The following is a 21,500-nucleotide window of genomic DNA, read 5'->3' as shown; positions in this document are numbered from 1 at the left end:
CACTTGAGACAGCAGCCCCGAGACCTTGGCCACCCGTACTTCTGAACAACCCGCCATAAATCAGGGGGTCCCTCCCACCCCCTCAGAGGTTTGCCAGAATGGCTCACAGTGCTAAGCAAACACTTCACCAACTGAATGGAGGGGAGCAGGGTGTGGGGAATGGTACAGGGCTGCCATGACTTCTCCAGGTGTCACCCAGCATCTCCATGGTTTCACCCACACCCCATTGTTAGGAGCTTTTACAGAGCTTCCATGATTGAATGGATCACTGGCCACTGATAATTTTTTTCTTCTAATTTTAGGCCACACTGCTGGGCATGCGGGACCTTAGTTCCCTGACCAGGGATCGAACCCCAGCACCCTGCAGTGGAAGTGCAGAACTGCTGGACTGTCAGGGAAGACCCTGGCAATTAGTGATCAAACTCAATCTCCAAGCCAGAAAGCGGGACAAAACCCAAATATTTATTTTACCAAATGCCCTGTCCCCAGCCCTGAGGGTCTACCTTGATTTGGGGACCAAACTGCCTCCCTCCCCCTCGCAGCCAGCCCTTTTTCATCTGCCCCTGAAACCAGTCCCCCAGGTTTTTGTTTAGGCAGCTCTTCATATCTTTCTTTGATAAGAGATGTCTTCATTATCTCAAGACACCGTCCAGCAGCCACCTCTTCCAGGCAGCCTGCCCTGCTCGCCGCTGCTTCTCAGGTCCCTCTGGTTGGGAGTGCCCCCCTCACTTCTCTTTACTTATTCTTGGCTGTGCTAGGACTTGATTGTGGTGCTCAGGTTTTCTCTAGTTGTGGTGAGCTGGGGCTTCTCATTGCAGTGGGGCTCTGAAGCACAGGCTCAGTAGTTGAGGTGCACAGGCTTAGCTGCCTTGTGGCATGTAGAATCTTCCTGGACCAGAGATCCAACCCATGTCCCCTGCATTGGCAGGCAGATTCTTAACCCTTAGGCCACCAGGGAAGTCCCCCCAGTTCACTTCTGACTCCCCCACAACCGGAACCCCTTGAGGGCAAAGTCTGGACTAGTTTTAGAGCCCCCATTCCCCAAGGCCAGACTCTAACCATGTTTCCTGCAAACGTTCCCAACTATCCACCTTTTGGGTCAGTTCCAGGGGTGGAAACTTTCCAGCCGGAGGAGGCCGCTTGTTTTGGAAAGTTCCTGGGGGAGCCGCCCCCGCCCGCCTGCCGGGTTCCCACGCTCCTTTATCACTGGGCGCTTAGAGGGGCTCAGAGCTGTGCAGGCCTAGCTCCTCCCAGCTGGCCGCCTCTGCCCTGCCCATCGCCTTCCCTCGCTTCCCCACGGAGCAGTCTCTCCCCCCGCCCCCATCCCAGCCCTGCCCTTGATAGGCTTGCTAGCCCTCCTGCTACAGGTGGGGGCACCGAGAACTCACAGTTCCCCCTTAGAGCCCTGTGGGAGTGGAGAGTCTGACTGCTGCTCAAGAAGGGGGAAGAGGAGGGAACCTGGGCTGGAGGAGTGTCACGCTTTGAAATGCGATTCCTCGCTTAGTCTTCTGCCTCAGTTTCCCTTGCCTTAGTTTCTCTAGAGATGCCCCCTCCTCCAACCCACCAAATAATGAGTTTCTCAGCCTAACTCTTGCCTCGTGTTTGGGGCTTGGCGCTCCCTACAGCTTTAAAGTCCTCTTTTGTAAGTGGGGATAGGCGGCCGGGGGTCCTAAGTGACTCACGCGGGCCGAGTTAGGGCCGGGGGGCTGGGGCCCAGGTTATTTGCCCGGCCGGCCAAGAACCAGACAGGCGGCGGAGGCTGGGGACCGAAAGGCCTCGAACCCGAGCCCAAGGTCGGTGCGCGCCCTCCCCCCGCCGCGAGCGCCCCTCCTCCCGCGCGCGGGCGGAGCGAGGGGCGGAGCGGGGGTGGAGCCGCGGCTCTTTTCTCTCGAGTTCGCGCGCCCGGAGCCCTAGCCGTCTGCCGCTGCCCCAGCCGACTCTGCATCGGTGAGTGCCGCCCCGGGAGGGGTGCAGGCTCCCTGGGGACCGAAGTCGGCTTGGCCTGGCCAGTTCTTGGGACCCCGCTGACCTCCTGCCAACCCCGCGCCCCCAGATTGTCGCGATGGAGGCCGCAACTGAGTTCGTGGTCGAGAGCCCCGACGTGGTCTACAGCCCCGAGACCATCGAGGCGCAGTACGAGTACCGGACGACAAGCGTCAGCCGCGAGGGCGGCGTCCTCAAGGTAGGCGAGGGGCCGTCCGGCGGGCCACGGGGCTTGGTGGAGTCAGGGAGCGGGGAGGGAGCGGGAACTGCTCAACGTCTGCGACCCCCGGCCCAGTAGTAGCGAGCGGGGAGGGGCCTGCGGCCCCCGGCTTACCCCGCTGCCCGCCCCCAGGTGCACCCCACGTCCACGCGCTTCACTTTCCGGACCGCCCGGCAGGTGCCCCGGCTCGGGGTCATGCTCGTCGGCTGGGGCGGCAACAACGGCTCCACGCTGACCGCTGCCGTGCTGGCCAACCGACTGCGCTTGTCCTGGCCCACGCGCACCGGCCGCAAGGTGGGGGGGGTCGGGTGGGGCTCGGTCGGAGAGAGGGCTTCGCTGGAATCCCTGCGGCGGGGGAGGGGCTCCAACGGAGGAGTGGGCCCATAGGGGGCGGGGTTTCTGGCTGCGGGCGGACTCAGGGCGGGGCTTCCTCAGGGGTCTTTCGGGGGCGGAGCCTAAGGTGTGGGAGGGCTTCAGGGTGGGACCTCCCGAGCGGAGCGGCTTCCGCCTAGGCTTGGAGCTCCGAGGGGAGGTGCCCAAAAGCAGGGCGGAGCTTTCGGGTGCCGGGCGGAGCCCTGGCCGGCTCGAGGCCCTCCCCACGCCACGCCCACCTTTCACTCCTCTCCCACTGCCGCCCCCCAGGAGGCCAACTACTACGGCTCGCTGACGCAGGCCGGCACTGTTAGCCTGGGCCTGGACGCCGAGGGCAAGGAAGTGTTCGTGCCCTTCAGTTCGCTGCTGCCCATGGTGGCGCCCGACGACCTCGTGTTCGACGGTGGGCGGAGCCCTGGGCCGGGGGTGGGGTGGGAGGCGGGGCCGAGGCTTGGGGCCGGGCCGAGCTTGAGGGTACCCCCCAGGCTGGGACATATCTTCGCTGAACCTGGCGGAGGCGATGCGGCGCGCACAGGTATTGGATTGGGGACTGCAGGAGCAACTCTGGCCGCACATGGAGGCCATGCGCCCGAGGCCCTCTGTCTACATCCCGGAGTTCATCGCAGCTAACCAGAGCGCGCGCGCCGACAACGTCATCCCGGGCACGCGCGCGCAGCAGGTGCAGCCCCGCCCCGTGCCACTTGTTCTTCCCAGCCATTTGTCCCCCCGCACCTGTTCTCCCTCTTTTGTCCCCATGCTCCCATCCCGAGGGTCCAGCGCACTTGGGAAACTGAGTAGCCCAGGCCTCCACAGGTCGGATGAGCCCGTACAACCTCCCCTTACCTTCCCCATCCCCAGCTGGAGCAGATCCGTAGGGACATCCGCGACTTCCGGTCCAGCGCCGGCTTGGACAAAGTCATCGTGCTGTGGACAGCGAACACGGAGCGCTTCTGCGAAGTGATTCCAGGCCTCAATGACACTGCTGAGAACCTGCTGCGCACCATCCAGGTGGGTGTGCCCAGGGGCGGAGTGGGATCAGGGCCAGCCCCCAAGGACTCCTCTGTGCTGACTGGCCCCCTCTGCCTGCAGCTGGGCCTGGAAGTGTCGCCCTCCACACTCTTTGCCGTAGCCAGCATCTTGGAGGGCTGTGCCTTCCTCAATGGGTCCCCACAGAACACGCTGGTACCTGGTGCCCTCGAGCTCGCATGGCAGCGCCGCGTTTTTGTGGGTGGAGACGACTTCAAGTCGGGCCAGACCAAGGTCAAGTCTGTGCTCGTGGACTTCCTTATCGGCTCTGGCCTGAAGGTGTGTGGGCCTGGGGGACTGCTCAGCTCAGGAAGGGGAGGCCTGGACCCCCGAGGGCTGGGCTTGTGTGCTGCGAGGACTGCAGCTACCGCGGATCCCCTTGTCCCCCTAGACCATGTCCATCGTGAGCTACAACCACCTGGGCAACAACGACGGGCAGAACTTGTCAGCGCCACCACAGTTCCGCTCCAAGGAGGTGTCCAAGAGCAGCGTGGTGGACGACATGGTGCACAGCAACCCGGTGCTCTACTCGCCGGGCGAGCAGCCCGACCACTGCGTGCGTGGGGCGCGGGAGTGGGGGCAGGGGCCGGGGCGAGGGAGCGCCCAACCGAGGGACCCGTGTGACCTCGTGCCGCCCCCCAGGTGGTCATCAAGTACGTGCCATACGTGGGCGACAGCAAGCGTGCCCTGGATGAGTACACATCGGAGCTGATGCTGGGTGGTACCAACACGTTGGTGCTGCACAACACGTGCGAGGTGTGGGGCGCGAGGGGGCAGGAGCAGCGGGGCGGCCGCCAGCCCGGCCCCCCTCCTGACCCGCTGGCCCCCTAGGACTCGCTCCTGGCCGCACCCATCATGCTGGACCTGGCGCTGCTGACTGAACTGTGTCAGCGAGTGAGCTTCTGCACTGACGTCGACCCGGACCCGCAGAGCTTCCACCCGGTGCTGTCGCTGCTCGGCTTCCTCTTCAAGGCGCCGCTGGCGCCGCCCGGCAGCCCCGCAGTCAATGCGCTCTTCCGCCAGCGCAGCTGCATCGAGAACATCCTCAGGTGCGCCGGGCCGCGGGGTCCCCGGCAGCGCCGCGGGTCTGCCGGCGGCGGGGCTGTGCACAGGGCCGAGGGGCTGCACGGCACTCCCTGGGCCTGGCCCCGCTGAGCCCTGATCATCCCCCAGGGCCTGCGTGGGGCTGCCGCCGCAGAACCACATGCTTCTGGAGCACAAGATGGAACGCCCTGGCCTCAAGAGAGTTGGGCCCTTGGCCACGGCCTCCCTGGGGCTTTGCAAGAAAGGATCTGCGCCGACTGCACCCAATGGCTGTACTGGTGATGCCAACGGGCACTCACAGGCTGAGGCACCCCAGATGCCCACCACCTAAGGCCATGGCCTTACGAGTTATGGCTCCCCCATAACTCCTGCCCCCATTGCTCCCCAGGACCCGACCCTTCTAGGCCCCCTGAAGACAATAAACCCAGTACCAATATGAGCCACATCTGTATTCTTGGCGCCTGCAACCCTAAACCCGCCCAACTCCAGCCCCGTCTCCGTTTTTCATCAGTAGACTCCTACCTCCCCTTCCCAACTCTTGCCCCAACCCTCCCGAGCTTTCTAGAACCGCACCCTTCCCCTCTCCCACCTATGGGAGAGCGGGGAGAAGCCGGCGGCTCTGCCTAACCACAACCCTTGAAGGCTGGGCTAATAAGTAGGGTGTGGCTGCTGCAAGCCAAAGAAATTTGAGACCAGATACCAAAAACCAAAATCAAGTTACATTTATTGATAGGGCCCACCCCTGCTGTCCAGGGGAAAGGAAGGTCCCCCAAGGAGCGCCCCCCGCCCCCCCCCCCCCCCCGGACAAAATAGAAATGACGGGAAGGGCCCAAACAGGAAAGAACGTCTCTGAGGTCCTTGTGTGTTTGTTTTTATATATATATATATATATATATAAAATGAATGAGTCCTTGGTGCGGGGCCTCCCAGCCATCCAAGCCTTGACTGGGAGTCCAGTTGCCCGCGGTGTGACCTCAGACCCTCACCCTGCAGACCACCCGAGCCCCTGGACCTTGGCCCCGGGCAGGGGCGCTGGGCAGAAGCCGAGGCCGGCAGTGGGCAAGGGTCTGCGGCCCCATCACACGCTCATGGTCATCCCGGGGGAGTACTGCGGAAAGACGAGGGGGTGGCGCGCGGGGGCCGGCTCAGTTCCGGCCTAGGCTGGGACCCGCCCCCCGGGGGGAATGGGGGACAGGGCGGTGTGGACAGGGGGAGAGGAAAGGATCAGGTGTTGGTGTGTGGGGGAGCCACGGGTCCCAGGGCTGGGGGTGGGATGTGGACGGGGTGGTGAGATGGGGCGGGCCGGGGGAAGGGGAGAGGAGGAGGAAGGGAAGGATGCCGCGGCCGCCCCCCCACCTGGCCCGCCGCGGTCACGGTCTTGCTCTGGCCCCCCGGCCGCCCCGCCGGGGTCTGCCCGCCAGGCCCCTCCGGCCCGACGCCGCCGCGGGGGGGGAGTCGACGCAGTCGCTTACGCTTTCGCTCGGGAATGGGTGCAGGAAGGTCCCGGCGGCCGCCATCTCGCCGTCGTCCCGCGGGGTGCCCGGGGTGTTGCTCAGGCCGGCCACGGCGCCGGGGGAGCTCTGAGGGCGGCCGCGGTCAGCGCGAAGACCGGCCGCGCGGCCCCGCCGAGATTCTGCTTCTCCCACCCGGCCGACCTCGCAGCCCCGCCCCTCCACTCCCCCCCCGGCGCGCCGCCCCCTCACCTTCGGCAACCCGTCCAGATCGCCCGAGCCTGCGGACCGACAGACGGCGGACACACGGCTCAGACGCGCCGGCGCCGCCAAATCCGCTCCCCCACCGCCTCCCCCGACGGCCGCGTCCCCTCCCTCCGCCCAGCCCATTGGGAGGGCCCAGATCGGGGCGGAAGGACTGGCGGCCGGGCCTCCCCACGGTTTAGATGCTGGACCCTCCCCCAGCTCAGCGGGTCACCCAGCAGCCCAGAGAAGCAAAGGCGCCTTCAATACCCGCCCAGCACAGAGGCGGACGGGCTGAAGGAGGCCGCCAGGGGGCGCACGAGGCTCGCGGAGCAGTGGGGCGGGGACGGGTGAGTGGGTGTGGGTACCCCCGGACGCCCACTCACCCAGGGATCCGTTTACGTGGTGAGGCTCCATTGCACTCATGGCGGCCATGGGGCCCTCCGGACCAGGGCCAAGCGGGAACTGCTGGCAGAGAAACGGCCTGGGCCTCGGGCCACCGGCTCCCCGCCCCCCAACCAACCCCCTCCCAAGCCCTACTTACATTAGCCCTGCCGGCGCCCGGCCCGATGGGGTTCATGATGGTGTACATGTTCTCGCTAGAGTTGGTGGAGTCTGAGACAGCACATGAAGGGGCAGGGTGTCAGAGGGGCCTCCCCCACCAAGCACACCCCTCCCTATGCCGCCTTCAGGCTGTCGTACCTCCAGGGCTAGGCATGATGGGGGTTCCAGGGGGCCCGCCTCCTCCTGGGGGTCCCTGCACACAGAGGGAGGCACAGACGGTGAGAAAGGCCCCCCATGTGTCACCCCACAACCCTTGCGCTCAGGTCCCAGGTGCCCCAGCTTAGGCCCCACTCACCGAGTAGCTGCCGGGGGAGGAGGAGGAGTAGGCTATCTGGGGACAGAAGCAGCTGTGAGCAGGCTGCCCACTCCACCACCCCACCTGCTTTTCATCACCCCACAACCGTCCCGGATACTCACCGAGTTGCCACTGGGGCTGGCCCATGGGCCGCGCACTCCGGGGCCCCTGGAAGAGACAATGGTGGACCTGGGGTCTAAGCCCGGTGGTACCCTGTCCCCTACCACACACTCCCTGACACACCCACTCTGCCCCACGTGCCCTCAGAGCAACAGGTGTTGGCCGGGAAGTAACCAAGCACAGATTCCAGGCCAGCCTTCAAATCCCAAGCAAGCCATGGCTCACTGGTCTTTGAGCCTGAGCTTCCCCACTCAGCAGTGAAGTCAACAGTACCAGGGACTGCTGTGTGGGTCTGCCTCAGTACACCCAGCCCGTGAAGTGGGGTGCTGCCCGCCTGGGCTCACTCCTAGGGGTCCCTGAGGGCCTTACATGTTCATGGTGGGCAAGCCAGGGCCAGCAAGAGAGTTGGGCGGGGGCCGCATGCCACCTCCTCCATAGCTCTGCGAAGGCAAAGGGGCCATGAGTGCAGGTTTAGTGGGGGCAGCCCCTGATGCTCCCGTCACCTGGGCCAGCCCTTACCTGGGGCCCAACGCTGGTCATGCCCCGGGGAGGCGTCACCCTCTGCATGGGGCCCATGCTCGAATGCCCTGGGGGCAGAAGGAAGAGAAGGCTCAGATCTGGCCCATTTCCCAGCGTGGACAGGCGCTGTGTTGGCGTGGGGGTGGTCCTGGTTCTGGGGTCCTGATTGGCTGGTGGGGGGACAGCAGCTGGAGCTTCCCTACTCACCCTGAGCTCGCGGGGAGGGCTCCATGGTGCCAGGGAGGAGGGGCTGGGAGCCGGGGAGGCCCACGGGAGGCTGCGGATGGGGAGTGGCAGCACTGAGTGGAGGTGCCCCCACCCCAGCCCAGCTCCTGCCCCCCCCCACATCCCTCTCTCACCTGACTCGGCATCCGCAGGGTGGGCCGGGGGCCCCCTGGGAACCGCGGTGACATGAAGGGCTGGAAGAGGTGGGCCGGGGGTCAGCACCTCCCCCAACCTGCCCAGCCCTCAAAACTACTGTTCCTGCTGTCCTCCAGCACCAGCCAGCATACCTCAGCCCACGGTGCCTGGGTGTGTAGAGCTCAGTGGTACGCCACCAGGGGCCCTGGGGAGGGGTGTGCGTGTGCGAAGGGGCGGGGCATTACAGGTCCTTACCTGAACATGAGGCCCCATCATGGGGGCGTTGGGGTTGTGGGGGGGAAGGCTGGGAGCCGGGGGGTGGGGGGAGCCTAGGAGGACAGAACCAGGCGGGTTGGGAGGAGCGAGGTCACCCGAAGTTTCACGGTTTCCTGTGGCTCTGCTGAGCCTGGCAGGGCAGGGGCTGGGACGCCGTGGAGGCAGGAGAAGGGGCCAGCTAGCCCCCTCTACGGGACCCTAAAGGTAGGGTTATGGGCAGGACCCCTGGCTCAGAGAGCCAAGCTTTGCAGCCCCAAGCACCCTGACACACGAGCAGTCCTAGCACAGAGCACCCGCCCTCCTTGGCACTGGGGCCCAGGCAGCTCCGCCCCTCTCTGGCCCTACCACGGATGCACAGTACATACCCACCCTGTCACTGCCCACCCAGGGAGACAGGGGGTCCTGGCCCTGGCTGTACCTGGAAGAAGCCGGGTGCCATGGGGCCTGATGCCATTGCATCACTGGGGGCCATGCTCCCCATCACCGGGCTTGGGGCCGCTGCAGCACTCTGCAGGAGCAGGAGAGATGGCGAGACCCAAGTCAGGTCCCTTTCTGAACCAGGTTCTTCTCTTCTCCCCAGCCAGCCAGCCCCACAGAACAAGGAACCCAAGCCATCTAACTACTGAAGCATGGAAGGACTGGGGAGGGGGCTAACACTGAGGAAAGAGTCCTTGTTCCCCCCGGGCTTAGCAGCCCCATATGCTGAGTGGCCCTAAGCAAGGGCTCTGTCTCTGTGCTGCACTCATGACCCACAGGTGATCAGGGCTCCGACCGGCTGAGACCCCAGACTAGGAAGGAGGCCAGGGACTCCAGCCCCCCGTGAGTCTCCACCCTGAGGATTCTAGGGGTCTGAAAATGCCGTCTGCCAAGAACTCCAGTGTGTGCTTCGTCCTTCTAGCACAGGCTTGTTCTTTTGGTCTGAATCCAACTTCAGATGGGTGGGGGCACAGTCCCCCACTCCCAGCCCATCTCAACCAGCCCTGAATCCTTCTGGCTGGCAAGGCAGCTTAGCTGGGCCCCCAAGACCCCTCAAATCAACAACAACAAAAATCAATAGGCAGCTTGGAGATGAACCTCCCTCCCAGAGGGTTCCTTCTTAGAGCAACTGTACAGACCACTCCCCTCCTCCTCCAGGAAGGAGGGAGGAGGAGGAGCAGCACTCCACAGTGCCTCTCCAGGCCCCCAGTGTCTCTTCAGATGGAGGAGGGAACAAGACTGGGAGCCTGAAAAGGGAGTTCTCGTGTCTGCCAAGGGTGGGGATGCTGGTGGCAGGCCCAGAGTTGGCAGGGGGACAGGCTGACAGCCACTTCCTCTGGCTGGTTCCAAGTCCCAGGCCTGCTTGCCTTTGGGGCCCACAGAGCAGGGGGAGGGGGTAGAAAGAGGCCTAGTCTTCAGGGCAGAGGAGACGCATCAAAGGACAGGGAAGGGGGGAGGACGTTGCAGGCACTGAGAACGCTTCTCCTGAGGCCCCTTGACGCGTGTCTCTCCCTGGCCGGAGGGGAACAGCTCTGGGCCCTGCATCTGTCCACCCTCCCCAGCCCACAGGGAGGGCAGCCCCCCCCTTCTGGGCCGTGGCAGGCGGCGCCAGAGCATTTCCTGGTCGGGGAAGGTGGCTGGCGGTGCGGGTGGCTGGCTTTCCAGACCTTGAGGGGTGAGGGTGGGGGAAACGATGGGGCTCCCCAAGTCTAGGCCTTGAAGGGTTAATCCGGGGGGGACGGGGGGGGGGTCCACCCTTCCCGGTGGGGCACTTGAGCTGGACCCCCCACGTCAATCATCCACCCGGAGGCACCAGCCGGGCCCGCGTTGCCATGACGACAGGCTGGGCGCGCTCTCGTTTCCTGGAGACGCTGAGGTCGGCCCCCAGCCCAGAGGCGCTGACTGAGCCCCCTCAGAAGCTGGGGGGTGGGAGGGAGGAGGGAGCCCCGACTGCGAGGGGGAGGCGGCAGGACGCCCCTCACCCCACCGCCAGTAAGTGCGGAGGTGGGGCAGAACACGCAGCCGGCTCCAGTCCGCTGACACAGGGACCCTGTCACCCGGGAGCCGGGCCGCGGCAGGGGCGCCGCCCCCCTCCCTTGACGCGCCCCGCTGCCATGGTAACCAGCGTGCTCCCGGAAGCGCGCTCACTCCAGGGAGACCGCGCACTCTTCCCTCCCCCGGAGACATGGGGGCGGGGACAAAGCCGGGGGCGGAGAGGCAAGGGCGGGCTGCTCAGCCCGGAGGAGGAACAGACCCCCAGGGACCCCACAGAGGCACAGGGAGAAGTGGGGTGCACTGGGGCAAGGGAGTCGGACCCACGCCGAGTCACACGCGCACACAGCTCCAGACACGTCTGTTACCCCCGTTGTGGCCGGACCACAACATGACCGGTGGAACCTGACGGAGCGGGGGGAACAGCAGTAACCGCCCCTCCCGTAAAGGCGCAGACAGCGTGCCCGGGGAGTCTTCGGGGACACAGTGAACCCTGGCCTTTTCACTGCACCCTGGCCCTTCTGTACTGCGGGGGCCCTCTGTCCGGAGGCGGTGCCTGGTGTGGGACTCGGCTAACTGCAGAGAGGGAGGGTAGAGGGAGGGTGGAGGGAGGGCCCTGGGAGGCACCCCGCCCCAGGGGCACAGCGGAGCGGAGGGCTCAGGACGTGAACGCGCCGGCTGCAGGGGGAGGGGGAGGGCAGGGAGGAGGGGGAGGGCAGGGGGGATGTCTCCGCGGCGCTGGGTGAGCAAGCCCCACAGACCAGGAGGAAGAGGGTAAAGGCAGGGGGCGGCCAACGCCCCCCACGTGACCACACGGTGCTCCCGGCCCCCTCCTGTTACCCAGCCTCTGCTCTGGACGACACTGAACTCAACTTGCACCGAAACCCGAGGCCGAAGAGGTGAAGAGAGCAGCCCCCGTCGCCGAATAAGGCTGGGAGGTCTGCCAAGCTAGGCCTCTCCAGCGCCAGGGTGCACCCCTGCCTGGGCCCCCACCGCAGAAGGCTCGAGGGGAGGGGGCCAGCTGTGGGGGACGGCCAGCCCCACCCTGCACACAAAGAGGCAGGCAGCCAGGGAGGCAGGAACTGGGGTTCTGTCTATCGGGTTCCACATGGACTTCACAGGAGGGGAAACAAAGGAGGGGCTGGCCTCCGGAGGGTCTCGGGCTTATGGGGACCCGCAGGGGGTGCAGTGGAGGAACATAGGAGGAGCACAGTCTCAGGCCAGACCTCACAGCCCAGCCCACTTGCCCACTGGAGCCCCTCAGAGCACAGGCCCCTGCCCATGCCCACGAGCCCTGGTCCCAGCCCCTGGGGCGGGGACTCACGTAGTCCTGGAAAGCCTTGGCTTCGCTCGAGTGCTCACACGCCTCTCTGCGGTCGGGCGCTGCACAGTACAAGTCCCAGAACACGCTGTGGGCGGCAGGGGGGGAGATGGTTTCCCCACGCGCCCCCACCCAGCCCCCCTCCAAGGCCCGCCCGCACCGCCTCACACGCACCACCACCAGGAATGCAGGAAGCCCGGGGGCTCCCCCAGCGTAATGTTCTTCTCCCATCGGATCTGCAGGGGAGAGGAAAGAAGGCGAGGCACTCACTGCCCAGCTCTGCCTGACACCTTCCCCTCCCAAGAGGCAGCGCCAGCCCCGCTCGGTCCGGGGAGCACTGGGCCAGGAAACCAGTAGGTCAGGGCCAGGGAGCCAGAAGGGGGCAGCTTGGTGAGGAGCCCAGCAGGGAAGCGGGAGGCAGGGCCTCAGATGGATGGACAGATGCCAGGAGGCCCATCTGCAGGCCCAGCCCCAGCCCAGCCCTCACTTTCTAGGGCGTGACCTGACCCTACCACCAGAGACCTGATAAAAATGGGGTAGGGAGGCCCCCAGGGTGCGGGGGCTGAGGAAGGATCTGGCTGTGGGGGGTCCCTGCCTGGCTGGGCCAGCTTACCTCAGACAGGAAGGTCTGGGCTGACTTCTGGGCACCGACATGTAGCAGGTACTCATACACGTACAACGCCAGCCTGCAGGTGGTCAGGTAGGGGCCACACTCAGTGCCCCGCCCCAAGGGTCCCTGGGAGGGGCTCTCAGGCCAAGTACCTGTGCCTCCCGCCAGCCTCACTCCCTCCCCTTCACTGGTCCCGCGCTGTCCCGGCTCCCCCACTCCTCAGAAGAGACAGCCTCCATGCCAGTTGCTCAGCCTGACCACCTCCCACATCAACACCCAGCCTGCAGGCCCCTCATCTAGGCAGCCCTCCTAGGAGTCCCCAGACCCACTTCCAGGTCAAATTCTGTTCTGTTCAACACCCCCTGATGGACCAAGTCCTGGGCCCATCCCACCAATCCCGAGACCTTCGAGCAGTCTTGACCCCAGAGAGGCCCTCTGCTTGGAGAAGGGGCTCGTGGGCTCCATTCCAGACTGTGCTCTGGGTAGGGCCTCCCAGCAGGCACCCTGGGCCACATGGCCAGGGCCCAGCACCTAGCGCATGCCCAGCCTCAGCTGCCGAGAAAAGAGCGGGGCTCTCTGACCTGAGGTCTTCTTCCTCCGGGTCTCCCTGGACGCCCTCGTCCTCCTCTAGGGTCAGTCTACACGCACCAGTGGTGGCTATGACACACTCGTGCCAGCCCCCAGGAGACTCTGGGGCACGGGAGGTAGGGCCAACAGTGCCACTCAGCTGTCGCAACACCGCCTTGCCCAGATGCCCATGGTGCCCAGCCCCCATGCACACAGCAGCTCGGTTACTGCCCAGGCCAGCAGCACCGCTCATGGGCCACACAAGGGAGCCAGACCATCCATGCTGCCTTCCAGGCCTTTTCATCCCTGGCCTCCGCCACCCCTCAGTCTATCTTCCACACCAGCCAGCAGAGGGACAACTCCCTACCCGCTGGGGTCACCCAGTCACCCTCTACTGTCCCAGCCCCTTGGGGCACCCCCAGGGTCCTCCCACTGCCCAACCAGGCCCCAGATGGGCTGAGGGGAGTGTGGGTCCGAGACTGGAGGCTCCCCAAGGGCCGGCCTGAGGTTGCTCTGGTGAAAGCTGGAGGCCCTTCCAGATGCCTGCCTTCCCGGCTGGCTGCCCTCCCCTGGCTGACAGCCCCATCTTAAAATAACCTTGCTTTGACTCACGCTCCTGTTTTCTCTCGCTCTTCCCAGCCAGGCTGCTCAAGCCTTCCATCCCAGCCCCTTCAGCAGACCACCCAGGCCCTGGCCCACAGCGAGGCCCTTCTGTCCCGGCCCCCACCCCATGGCTTCCGCCCTTGTTCTGGACCTTCTTCCTTTCTTCATCCATCCATCCCTTCATTCATTCAACACACGTTCATGCAGTGCCTCCCTGAGCAGTGACCGCCAGACTCCTGTCCTTCCAGAAGCTACCAGCTTGCGGGGCGAGACGGAGGAGCAACAAGGCAGAGGGGAAGGTGAGTGCCCTGGTGGGCTGGAAGGCAGTACATGCTATAGGAGGACAAGGGGAGCTGTTAGGGAGTCAGGGTGGGCAGCTGCCCCAGGGCAAGGTATGTCCACAGCTCGCATTGTACCCCGAATGTGACAGCCACTGGAAGGACAGAAGCGGGGCACTGAGAGGTAGGATTTGTGGGGCTTACGTAGTTCTGAGTGTGGGTTTCCCCCAAGACTAGCCAAGGTCCCCGCCTTGTCATCACACTCCTCTCAGTAGCTCCTCAAGGCCCAGGCGACCCCAGGTTCCAACATCACACCCAGCAGTCTTCAGCACCCTCCCTTCTCTGGCCCAGTGATCTTCCTCACCCTTCAGCTGTGGGGCTCATCTGTCCACCTCACTCCCAGAGGGCCACCTCCCCTTTCTAGAGGCCTCCTGAGCCTTCACCAGTGGTCTGCACCTGCCTGGTTGCATCCGCCCGGCCCAAGCCCATCAGTACAAGAATGAACACAAAAAGCCGATGGGGCCAGAGCAGAGCTGACCAGCTCCAGCCAGCTCACTTCCTCACCTTGCAGGCAAAGACAGAGGCTGTGAGAGGCCCAGCCAACCCCGTCACCTTGGGGGGCAGTGCAGGGAGCAGGAAAGGCAGGGCGATGAGACACCCAGAGACAGGGAGCAATACAGAGTGGGGAGGGGGCTGGGCAGGCTGCCCCAGCAGGGACGCAGGGGGCTGCAGTCCACTACCCCCCACCCCCACCAAGGGCAGAGGCTCTCCCAGGGCTCTGGAGTCCTCTGAAGAACATGGTGGCTCCCACCAAGGGGTCTCCGCCGCCAGCCCACCGTGTCCTTCTCCATCGCCTCTCACCCTCCACCCTCAGGGTGGCATGTGACCTAGGACACAGGTCCCAGAACCCGCCCCAGCCTGCTCTCCTCTCTCCCTGGGCGGCCTCCCCTCCTGCTCGGATGACTGACTGCTGCAGCTGCCCACAGGCTTGCTCAGAACTCAGTGTCCACTGCCCACTTGGTATCTTAAAGGCCCAGCCCCACCCCAGCTCCTCCCCTTCCCCTCCTGTTCCCCATCCTGGGTGGTCTGAACACACAAGTGTGCAGTGCAAGTGTGAAGACCCACCCAGCTATCCCCCAGAGATCACTACATTTTACTGAATTTAGGGGAAAGAACTTAAGGAAAAAGCCCTCTCTCCTCATGCTGAGCCTTCTCCCTGCCTTCCTCTGCACACTCCGGGTCCAGGCTGCCACCATCACTTACCTGGACTTCAGCAAAGGCCCAGCCCCACCCCAGCTCCTTCCTTCCCCACCAGCACTCCGCACACAGACCCTCCCTCCTCCCCCTCCCACATACACACACTGACCACTCACTACTCTCTACCCCAGGGCCTTTGCACAGGCTGTTTCCCTGCCTGGGGCACTTCAGCTAGAGACCCTCACGGCTCCAATGTCACCTGTAAGAGATGTCTTTATCACTTCTAACCCCAGCCCTGCTCCAGCCTCCCCTCGCCCTCCATCATTTTATTTATCTGTTTGACACCAGGCTCTCCACTTACTGCCTGCAGCCCCCACTGAATGTCGCTTTGGGCAGGTGAGGACTTCATCTCACTCTTGAACTTATCTAGCACTGGGCCCTCAGCCATCCAAAGGAATGGACCCTGAACCCCCTGGGGATGTTGATGGTAAGGATTTGGAGTTTTATCCCAAGAGCATAGAGAAGCCAGATAAGGTTTTCAGTTTTGCTGAAACCGAAAACCTTCATGCTAGTACTTTTCATTTTCATCTGGATCAAGTCTCAGAGAATTGGGAGCAGTTTTGTTTGCCTGAAGCCTGGCAGGTGGTTTGGGGACCTCCAGAGCCCTCCCCTTTGGGGGGCGGTCCCTGTCCAGGCCCTGAGGGGGGGGGGGCTGTGGGAAAGGGCCGGGGCTCTGGGTCCAAATCCTGGTCCCGCCCCAGCCCTGGTCAGCAAATGACCTACAGAACGAAGAGGCCATCCATCAGGGGATCCCCGCTGCAAGAGGGCAGGAGACAGGAGGGAGCAGGGCCTCCCTCCAGAAGGACCAGTGACCTGGAGCACGCGAGATGCCTGGACTGGGAGTGCTTACGGGGAGAAGTGCCCAAGGGGCCTCCCTGCAGCTGAGCACGGAGCAGGGGCAGAAACTCAGCAATGCCACCTTCATTCTCAAGAACTGCCGTAATTGGCCAAGAATTAAGGTAACAGGTGCCGCCTGCTCAGCTCCCCCTCCCCCAGCGCCCCTGGGGGCGTGCGCCACTGCGGGCTGGGAGCAGTCCTCTCCTCAAGGCTTTCCGTCACCCCTCCACCCTCGCCTAATCCGTCACCAGTTCCACCTACGCCCTTCAGGGACTCTCACCCACACGTTTCCTCCCTCCTCTCCACCACCCACAGGGCCAGGCCTTCAGCTCTCCAGAGCCCCTCTCCTCACCAGCCTTCATGTTACAGCCTTCCCCCCACCCAGCAGCCAAAGGAACGACCCCCGCTCATAAACTCCACCCCAGCATCTGCCCCCAGACCCTGCCTTCCCAGAAGGCTCCCCTGTGCGGCTGGCTCCACTCAGCCTTTCTCAAGAACCTCTTACCCACGAGCTCCCCTCCAGCAGGGATGCCCAGGGCCACACCTGAACGCTCAGCTAGGGATGGGACAGACACAGTCATTCCCTTACCCACTGGGAAGATGGACGAACTGCCTGAGGTGATGTGCTTGTATCAAAACCGATTCTGGCGGAAAAACCCACGAGATGCCCAGGGACACTGACAGGACTCTCGCTCATGAAACTATTCTAAACCTGCCTGGCAGCACTCTAAGTGTCCCACAGCTAATGTTTAGACATTGCCCTCAAGTTAGGACAGCAGAGCCTCTGGAGCTGGAAGGGGGAGAGGATGCCAAGCGGACATGGGGACCTTCAGCTGTCCCTGTCAGCTTCATCTCCTTGTTTAGAAAGACTGAAACCAATGGGCATACGCTCGTTGTGGGTGGGAAGCGCTCCAGGGACCGACCTCTAGGTTGGTGTTCATCATTTACAGAAGGAGAGGCTGTGTCTCCCTGTAGGCAGCCCACTCAGATCCCACCTCCCTCTGGCCCACCCTGCCTCCCTCCCCTGTACCCTCTGGCCCACCCTGCCCTCCCCTCCCCTGTACCCTCTGGCCCACCCTGCCCTCCCCTCCCCTGTACCCTCTGGACCCTGCAGTCGCCACTGTGTGCCTAGAGCCCTGAGTGCACAACGAGTGTCCACTCTCTACCCAGCCTCGGGGTCATTTTGGAGAAGAGATTCTTCTGGCCAGAGATGCTAGACAGATGACTGTCTCTTGGGCCCCCTCTTATCTAGCTGCGCAGTTGTGAGGTTGGGCTTCATTTCCAAGCACCTTTAAGCAGGAGACTTTTTAAAACTGACACCTGTCTTCTGCCCAGGTTGGAAGCAGGAGGTGTCTGACCACCCCACTCCTGGAGATCCTGGGACATCTCCAGCCATCCTTGTACCCTGGCTGGGGTCTGGGGGCTACCACTCTCCCAGTGGGAATGGTCTGCTTGTTCAGACATGTGGTGGGCTGGATCTTGGGGTGTAGTGGAAGGCAGGTGCTGGCCCAGAAGAAGCCCACATCCTAGCTAAGAGGTAGGTGAGTTACCCAGGGATATGGTGCTGTGCAATTAAGAAAGTGAAGTGGAAAAGTGGGTGGTAGTGAGGTGTGGGAGGGATCAGCTATGTGGAAGGTCCAGAGGAAGAGCCATTTACTAAGGGCACAGCAAGCGCAAAGGCCCTGGGGTGAGGCCCAGGCCAAAGAGCTGGGGCTGGTACCCAGGGTGGGGCATGCCATGTGGGCTGGAGAGGTTTGTGTTTTAAAGTACGCTCCAGCTCCTCTGTGGAGTGGGGCTTCTTGGGGGTCTGCCGGTGGGTGGAGGGCCAGGAAACCTGGGGGAGGCAGGCAGTTATCTGGAACAGAGCTGATGATGGCAGCTTAGGGGACGGCCGTGGAGATAAGAGAAGGGAAGAAACAGGTTTGTACCATATGTAAAATAGACAGCCAATGGAAATTTGCTGTGTGACTCAGGGAACTCAAACTGGGCTCTGTAACAACTGAGAGGGGTGGGATGCGGTGGGAGGCGGGAAGGAGGTTCAAGAGGAGGGGACATACGTATACCTATGGCTACTTCATGTTGATGTATGACAGAAATCAAACGAATATTATAAAGTAATTATTCAATTAAAAATAAACCAATTTTAAAAAAAGAAACAGGTCTGAGCTGGGAAGGAGGGCTTGGGAGTTGAGTTTCAACCCCACTGGACAAGCCAGGGGAGATTCTGCGTCTTTGAATCCAGCCTCAGTTCTTGGCCAGGGATGGAAGAGGGGGTTATCTGCGTTCTCGGTCCCCCTCCCCCATCATTTTTGGCCAGAGCTATCCTACACTCAGCCATTTCTTGTCAGGAGGGTCCAGCAGAAGTGCTTGCTTGGAGACGAGGTTCTGCTGCTGCAAAAAAAAAGTTAGGAAAACAGCAGATGGTGGCATCTGCTTCACTGATGGGGATGCTGGGCTCTAGACAAGGAGGACCCCATCGAAATCTCAGGTTCAGGGGCACAGGAGAGCTCTTCGAAGCGTTGGGCTGACACACTAGAAAGGCAGACCGGGGGCTCTGAGCCCAGTTCCATCTCCCATCTGAAATGTGGACCGTCAGCCTTGCAGGATTCTCACCAGGGCTGGGGGAGAGGCTGCAGGTAGAGCACCTCTCACAGGCCACCAGCAACCGAGCCACTTCCGTCTCTGGGCCTTCGTTTCCTCCTCTGCGTAATGGGGTGAAGGGGGTTCCACTGCTCAGGTCCTTAACTCTCCAGGCCTGTTCTTTTCTCCCTGATTTCACCTTCCTGCCTCCTCCTGCCATTCTTCTCCTTCCTTCTTTGGCCCCTGTCCTGAGCCCCCTCTGGCTCCCCGTCTCAGAACGAGGTCTGGGCCAGCCTGTCCTAGCAAAGGACTTAGCGTCTGCTGGGTGCACAGACGGTGGGTCCCTGCCCTTGGGGGTTCACAGCACACAGTGGTGACTGCAGGGTCCAAGGAATACAGGGGAGGGAAGGCAGGGTGGGCGAGGGGGAGGTAGGGTCTGGGTAGGCTGCCTGCAGGAAGACACAGCCTCTCCTGTAAATGAAGAACACTCCAGCTTACAGGGAGGCCCCAAGAGCACCTCCCACCAAGAATGAACTAGTGCTTGCATTTGGTCATTGGTTTCAGATCTTTTTAGATAAGGAGATGAGGGCTTCCCTGGTGGTTCAGTGATTAAGAATCCACCTTGCAATGCAAGAGACACCAGTCTGATCCCTAGTCTGGGAAGATCTCACATGCTGTGGAGCAACTAAGCGGTGCACCGCAATGACTGAGCCCAAAAGCCCCAACTACTGACCCTTCAAGCTTTGCTTGTCCTCAGCCAAGAGAGAAACGGTTGCCGAGCTGTAAGAGATGAAAAGAAAGCCTGCACACTGCAATGGAGAGCAGCCCCTGCTTCCCACAACTAGAGAAAGCTGGTGTGCAGCAACGAAGACCCACCACAGCCAAAAAATAAAACAAGCAAGTAAAGCTTTAAATAAGGGGATGAAGGTGACAGGGACAGCTGAAGGTCCCGGTGGGGGCGGGAAAGGGTCCCAATGTCAGCCCAGGCAGAAAACGCAGGACAGGAGAGAGCCCGTGTTTAGGGCTCCTTTTCACTGCCCAGACTTTCAAATCCTCTCTTGCTCTGTTCCTTGAAGAGTCATCATGGGGCCTCTCCCTGAGAACCCAGTCTCCTGACATCTCCAGCAACTGGTTTCCCACTCTAGGTGGCTTGACTTTTAGGATCCTGCAAATCAGCCCTCGCAAGCCTTCCGTTTTCGCTGGCAGGATAACAATATCACAAACCACCATTGGGTGCCCTTGCTGTGATAGTCACAGGTCCTAGCACTTTTCAAATGCTCCCTAAACCTAAGAAACGGAACTGTTATTACGTCTGCATTTCTCAGGATAAAGAGTGAGCTTAGGAGGCTGTACTCCTGTACTCCCTCACCCAAAGTCCCACCACAGGTAAGTGGCAGTGCCTGGAGGCAGGCGCAGCAGCTCAGCTACCACCCAACTCCAAGAAGCTCTGAGCGCCCCCAGCCCCTCATCGCAGAGTCTGGGAGTTAGGTACCTGTCTCTCTAACAGCCTGAAAGCATCTGCCACCCAAAGCCCAGCGCCATGCCCAGAACAAGTGGGCGCCCCAAGACTGTGAGCCCGGCGGCTTCCCCAAGGGCCCCACCCAGCTGCCCCAGGCCCCGCCGGACAGGTGGTCTTACGGGGTGGGCCCGCCGCCCCTCAAGCTTTCACCAAGGAGCAGAGTAGGGGGCGGGCAGCAGAGTGGCCAGTCTCGCCTGCCCGGGAAACTTCCCCCAGAGGATGGGAGAAATGGCACGAATCGCAAGCGCGCACACCGCTGGCAACCTCGCACACCCAAGTCTCGACGTCGGGGAGGTCTCGCGACCCTTTAGTACCCCTCGGATCTCGCGTGCCCCCGCAAATCTCGCTCCCCTCGGGTCTCCCGCGCCCCTTCTACTCTCACGACCTCTCGAATCTCGCGTGTCCCCTCAAATCTCGCGACCCCTTAAACCTCTCATGCCTCTCGGTTCTACCGCGCTCTCACTTAGCTCGCGACTCCCCGAGCCCCTCCGGTCTGGCGCGCCCCCCCAAATCTCGCTCGGACCCGCACCCACGTGCCCCACGCGATGCCCGCCGGCATTGGGGCCCCGGAAGCGGCGCGGTCGCCGAGCCCCGCCCCCGGCTCCCGCGGTCCCGACCCACCGACTCACTTCTCTCGTGCCTGGCTGTCGGAGGGCACGGCCGAGCCCTTGCCCCCCTTGGCGTACATGCTGCTCCGTACTGCCGCCGCCGCCGCCGCCGCCGCCGGAGCCCCACACCTGTCAGGCGGCGCCGCGGGCCGCGGTCCCTGTCGCCATAGCTACCCCGCGCCCTGGGCCTCACCGCCTTGAGCCCCGTGCGGGCATCGCGGGCATTGTCCGCGCGGGGGAGCTCCAGACGGCGGCGGCGGCAGCTCCAGCTTTGGCTCCGGCCGCGGGTTTTATTTTCTTCCTCTCTTCCCTCAGCGCGGGCTGTTCCGGGAAGCGCGCGCCCCCTCCTCCTGCCGCGCGCGCCCCCGCCCGCCGCCACCCCGTCGCCCGCGGGCGCCGCTCTTAAAAGGGCGATGGCGGGAGCGCGGGTGGGTCCCGCTGCCGGGACCGTGGGCCAGGCGCGCACGCGCAGTGGCCGCCGCGGGGGGAAGGGGCGCAGGGCTACACACTCTCAGGGCGCTAGTGGGAACTGCCACTCGAGGACGAACAACAGGACACAGCTGATAGCTGCTACACACGCAGTGTCCAGATAAGCCCAAATTGTACACTGAAACACAGCCACACACTTAGTTGCGGCTATACTCGCCGACACAGGACTCGTGAGTCCGTATGGCTGCTGGAGCAACTACTGATAGCCCCATAAAGCTACAGGCAGTCACACTGGGTGTATCACCCCCGCAGAGCTACCCACACCCAGCACGGGAGGGAACTGCCACACACATAGCCCGCCTTTGGGACACACTGTCATTCACGTAGGTATACACAGCTAAAAGAGTGGCTGTTACAAAACACTGCAACACACTCTGCAACACACTCCAC

At 63.0% G+C, this 21,500-nt stretch overlaps 2 protein-coding genes across 9 annotated transcripts; one reads left to right on the top strand and one right to left on the bottom strand.

Annotated features, from left to right (window-relative positions):
* Positions 1 to 303: 303 nt before the first annotated feature.
* Positions 304 to 5,084, top strand: ISYNA1 (inositol-3-phosphate synthase 1). Its single transcript, XM_040241175.1, has 11 exons — positions 304 to 1,947; positions 2,054 to 2,182; positions 2,336 to 2,497; positions 2,846 to 2,978; positions 3,061 to 3,254; positions 3,434 to 3,583; positions 3,665 to 3,880; positions 3,993 to 4,157; positions 4,244 to 4,357; positions 4,433 to 4,650; positions 4,775 to 5,084. The coding sequence occupies exons 2-11, from the start codon at positions 2,063 to 2,065 to the stop codon at positions 4,974 to 4,976; spliced, it is 1,674 nt and encodes a 557-aa protein (XP_040097109.1). The 5' UTR covers positions 304 to 1,947; positions 2,054 to 2,062; the 3' UTR covers positions 4,977 to 5,084.
* A 258-nt stretch (positions 5,085 to 5,342) lies between these two features.
* On the bottom strand, positions 5,343 to 20,971 carry SSBP4 (single stranded DNA binding protein 4). 8 transcript variants are annotated; one of them, XM_040241181.1, is made up of 17 exons: positions 20,643 to 20,971; positions 12,376 to 12,448; positions 11,937 to 11,998; positions 11,766 to 11,850; positions 8,892 to 8,981; positions 8,197 to 8,256; positions 8,045 to 8,114; positions 7,838 to 7,905; positions 7,688 to 7,758; positions 7,321 to 7,366; positions 7,199 to 7,234; positions 7,042 to 7,096; positions 6,884 to 6,954; positions 6,726 to 6,807; positions 6,349 to 6,377; positions 6,118 to 6,225; positions 5,343 to 5,753 (listed from the first exon to the last, which is right to left on the bottom strand). In XM_040241181.1, the coding sequence occupies exons 1-17, from the start codon at positions 20,699 to 20,701 to the stop codon at positions 5,724 to 5,726; spliced, it is 1,095 nt and encodes a 364-aa protein (XP_040097115.1). In that variant the 5' UTR covers positions 20,702 to 20,971; the 3' UTR covers positions 5,343 to 5,723. The 8 variants fall into 8 exon arrangements, with proteins under 8 accessions (XP_040097115.1, XP_040097116.1, XP_040097110.1 ...); XM_040241182.1 differs by having other exon boundaries at positions 6,726 to 6,804; positions 20,643 to 20,739; XM_040241176.1 differs by lacking the exon at positions 20,643 to 20,971 and adding an exon at positions 13,542 to 14,655.
* Between the last annotated feature and the right edge of the window lie 529 nt (positions 20,972 to 21,500).

The sequence above is a fragment of the Oryx dammah genome, unplaced genomic scaffold (genome assembly GCF_014754425.2).
Source record: "Oryx dammah isolate SB20612 unplaced genomic scaffold, SCBI_Odam_1.1 HiC_scaffold_5, whole genome shotgun sequence".
In the NCBI taxonomy this organism is placed as follows: Eukaryota; Metazoa; Chordata; class Mammalia; order Artiodactyla; family Bovidae; genus Oryx; species Oryx dammah.
The sequence above is the reverse complement of the archived record's forward strand: the minus strand, read 5'-3'. Positions and strand labels throughout refer to the sequence as shown.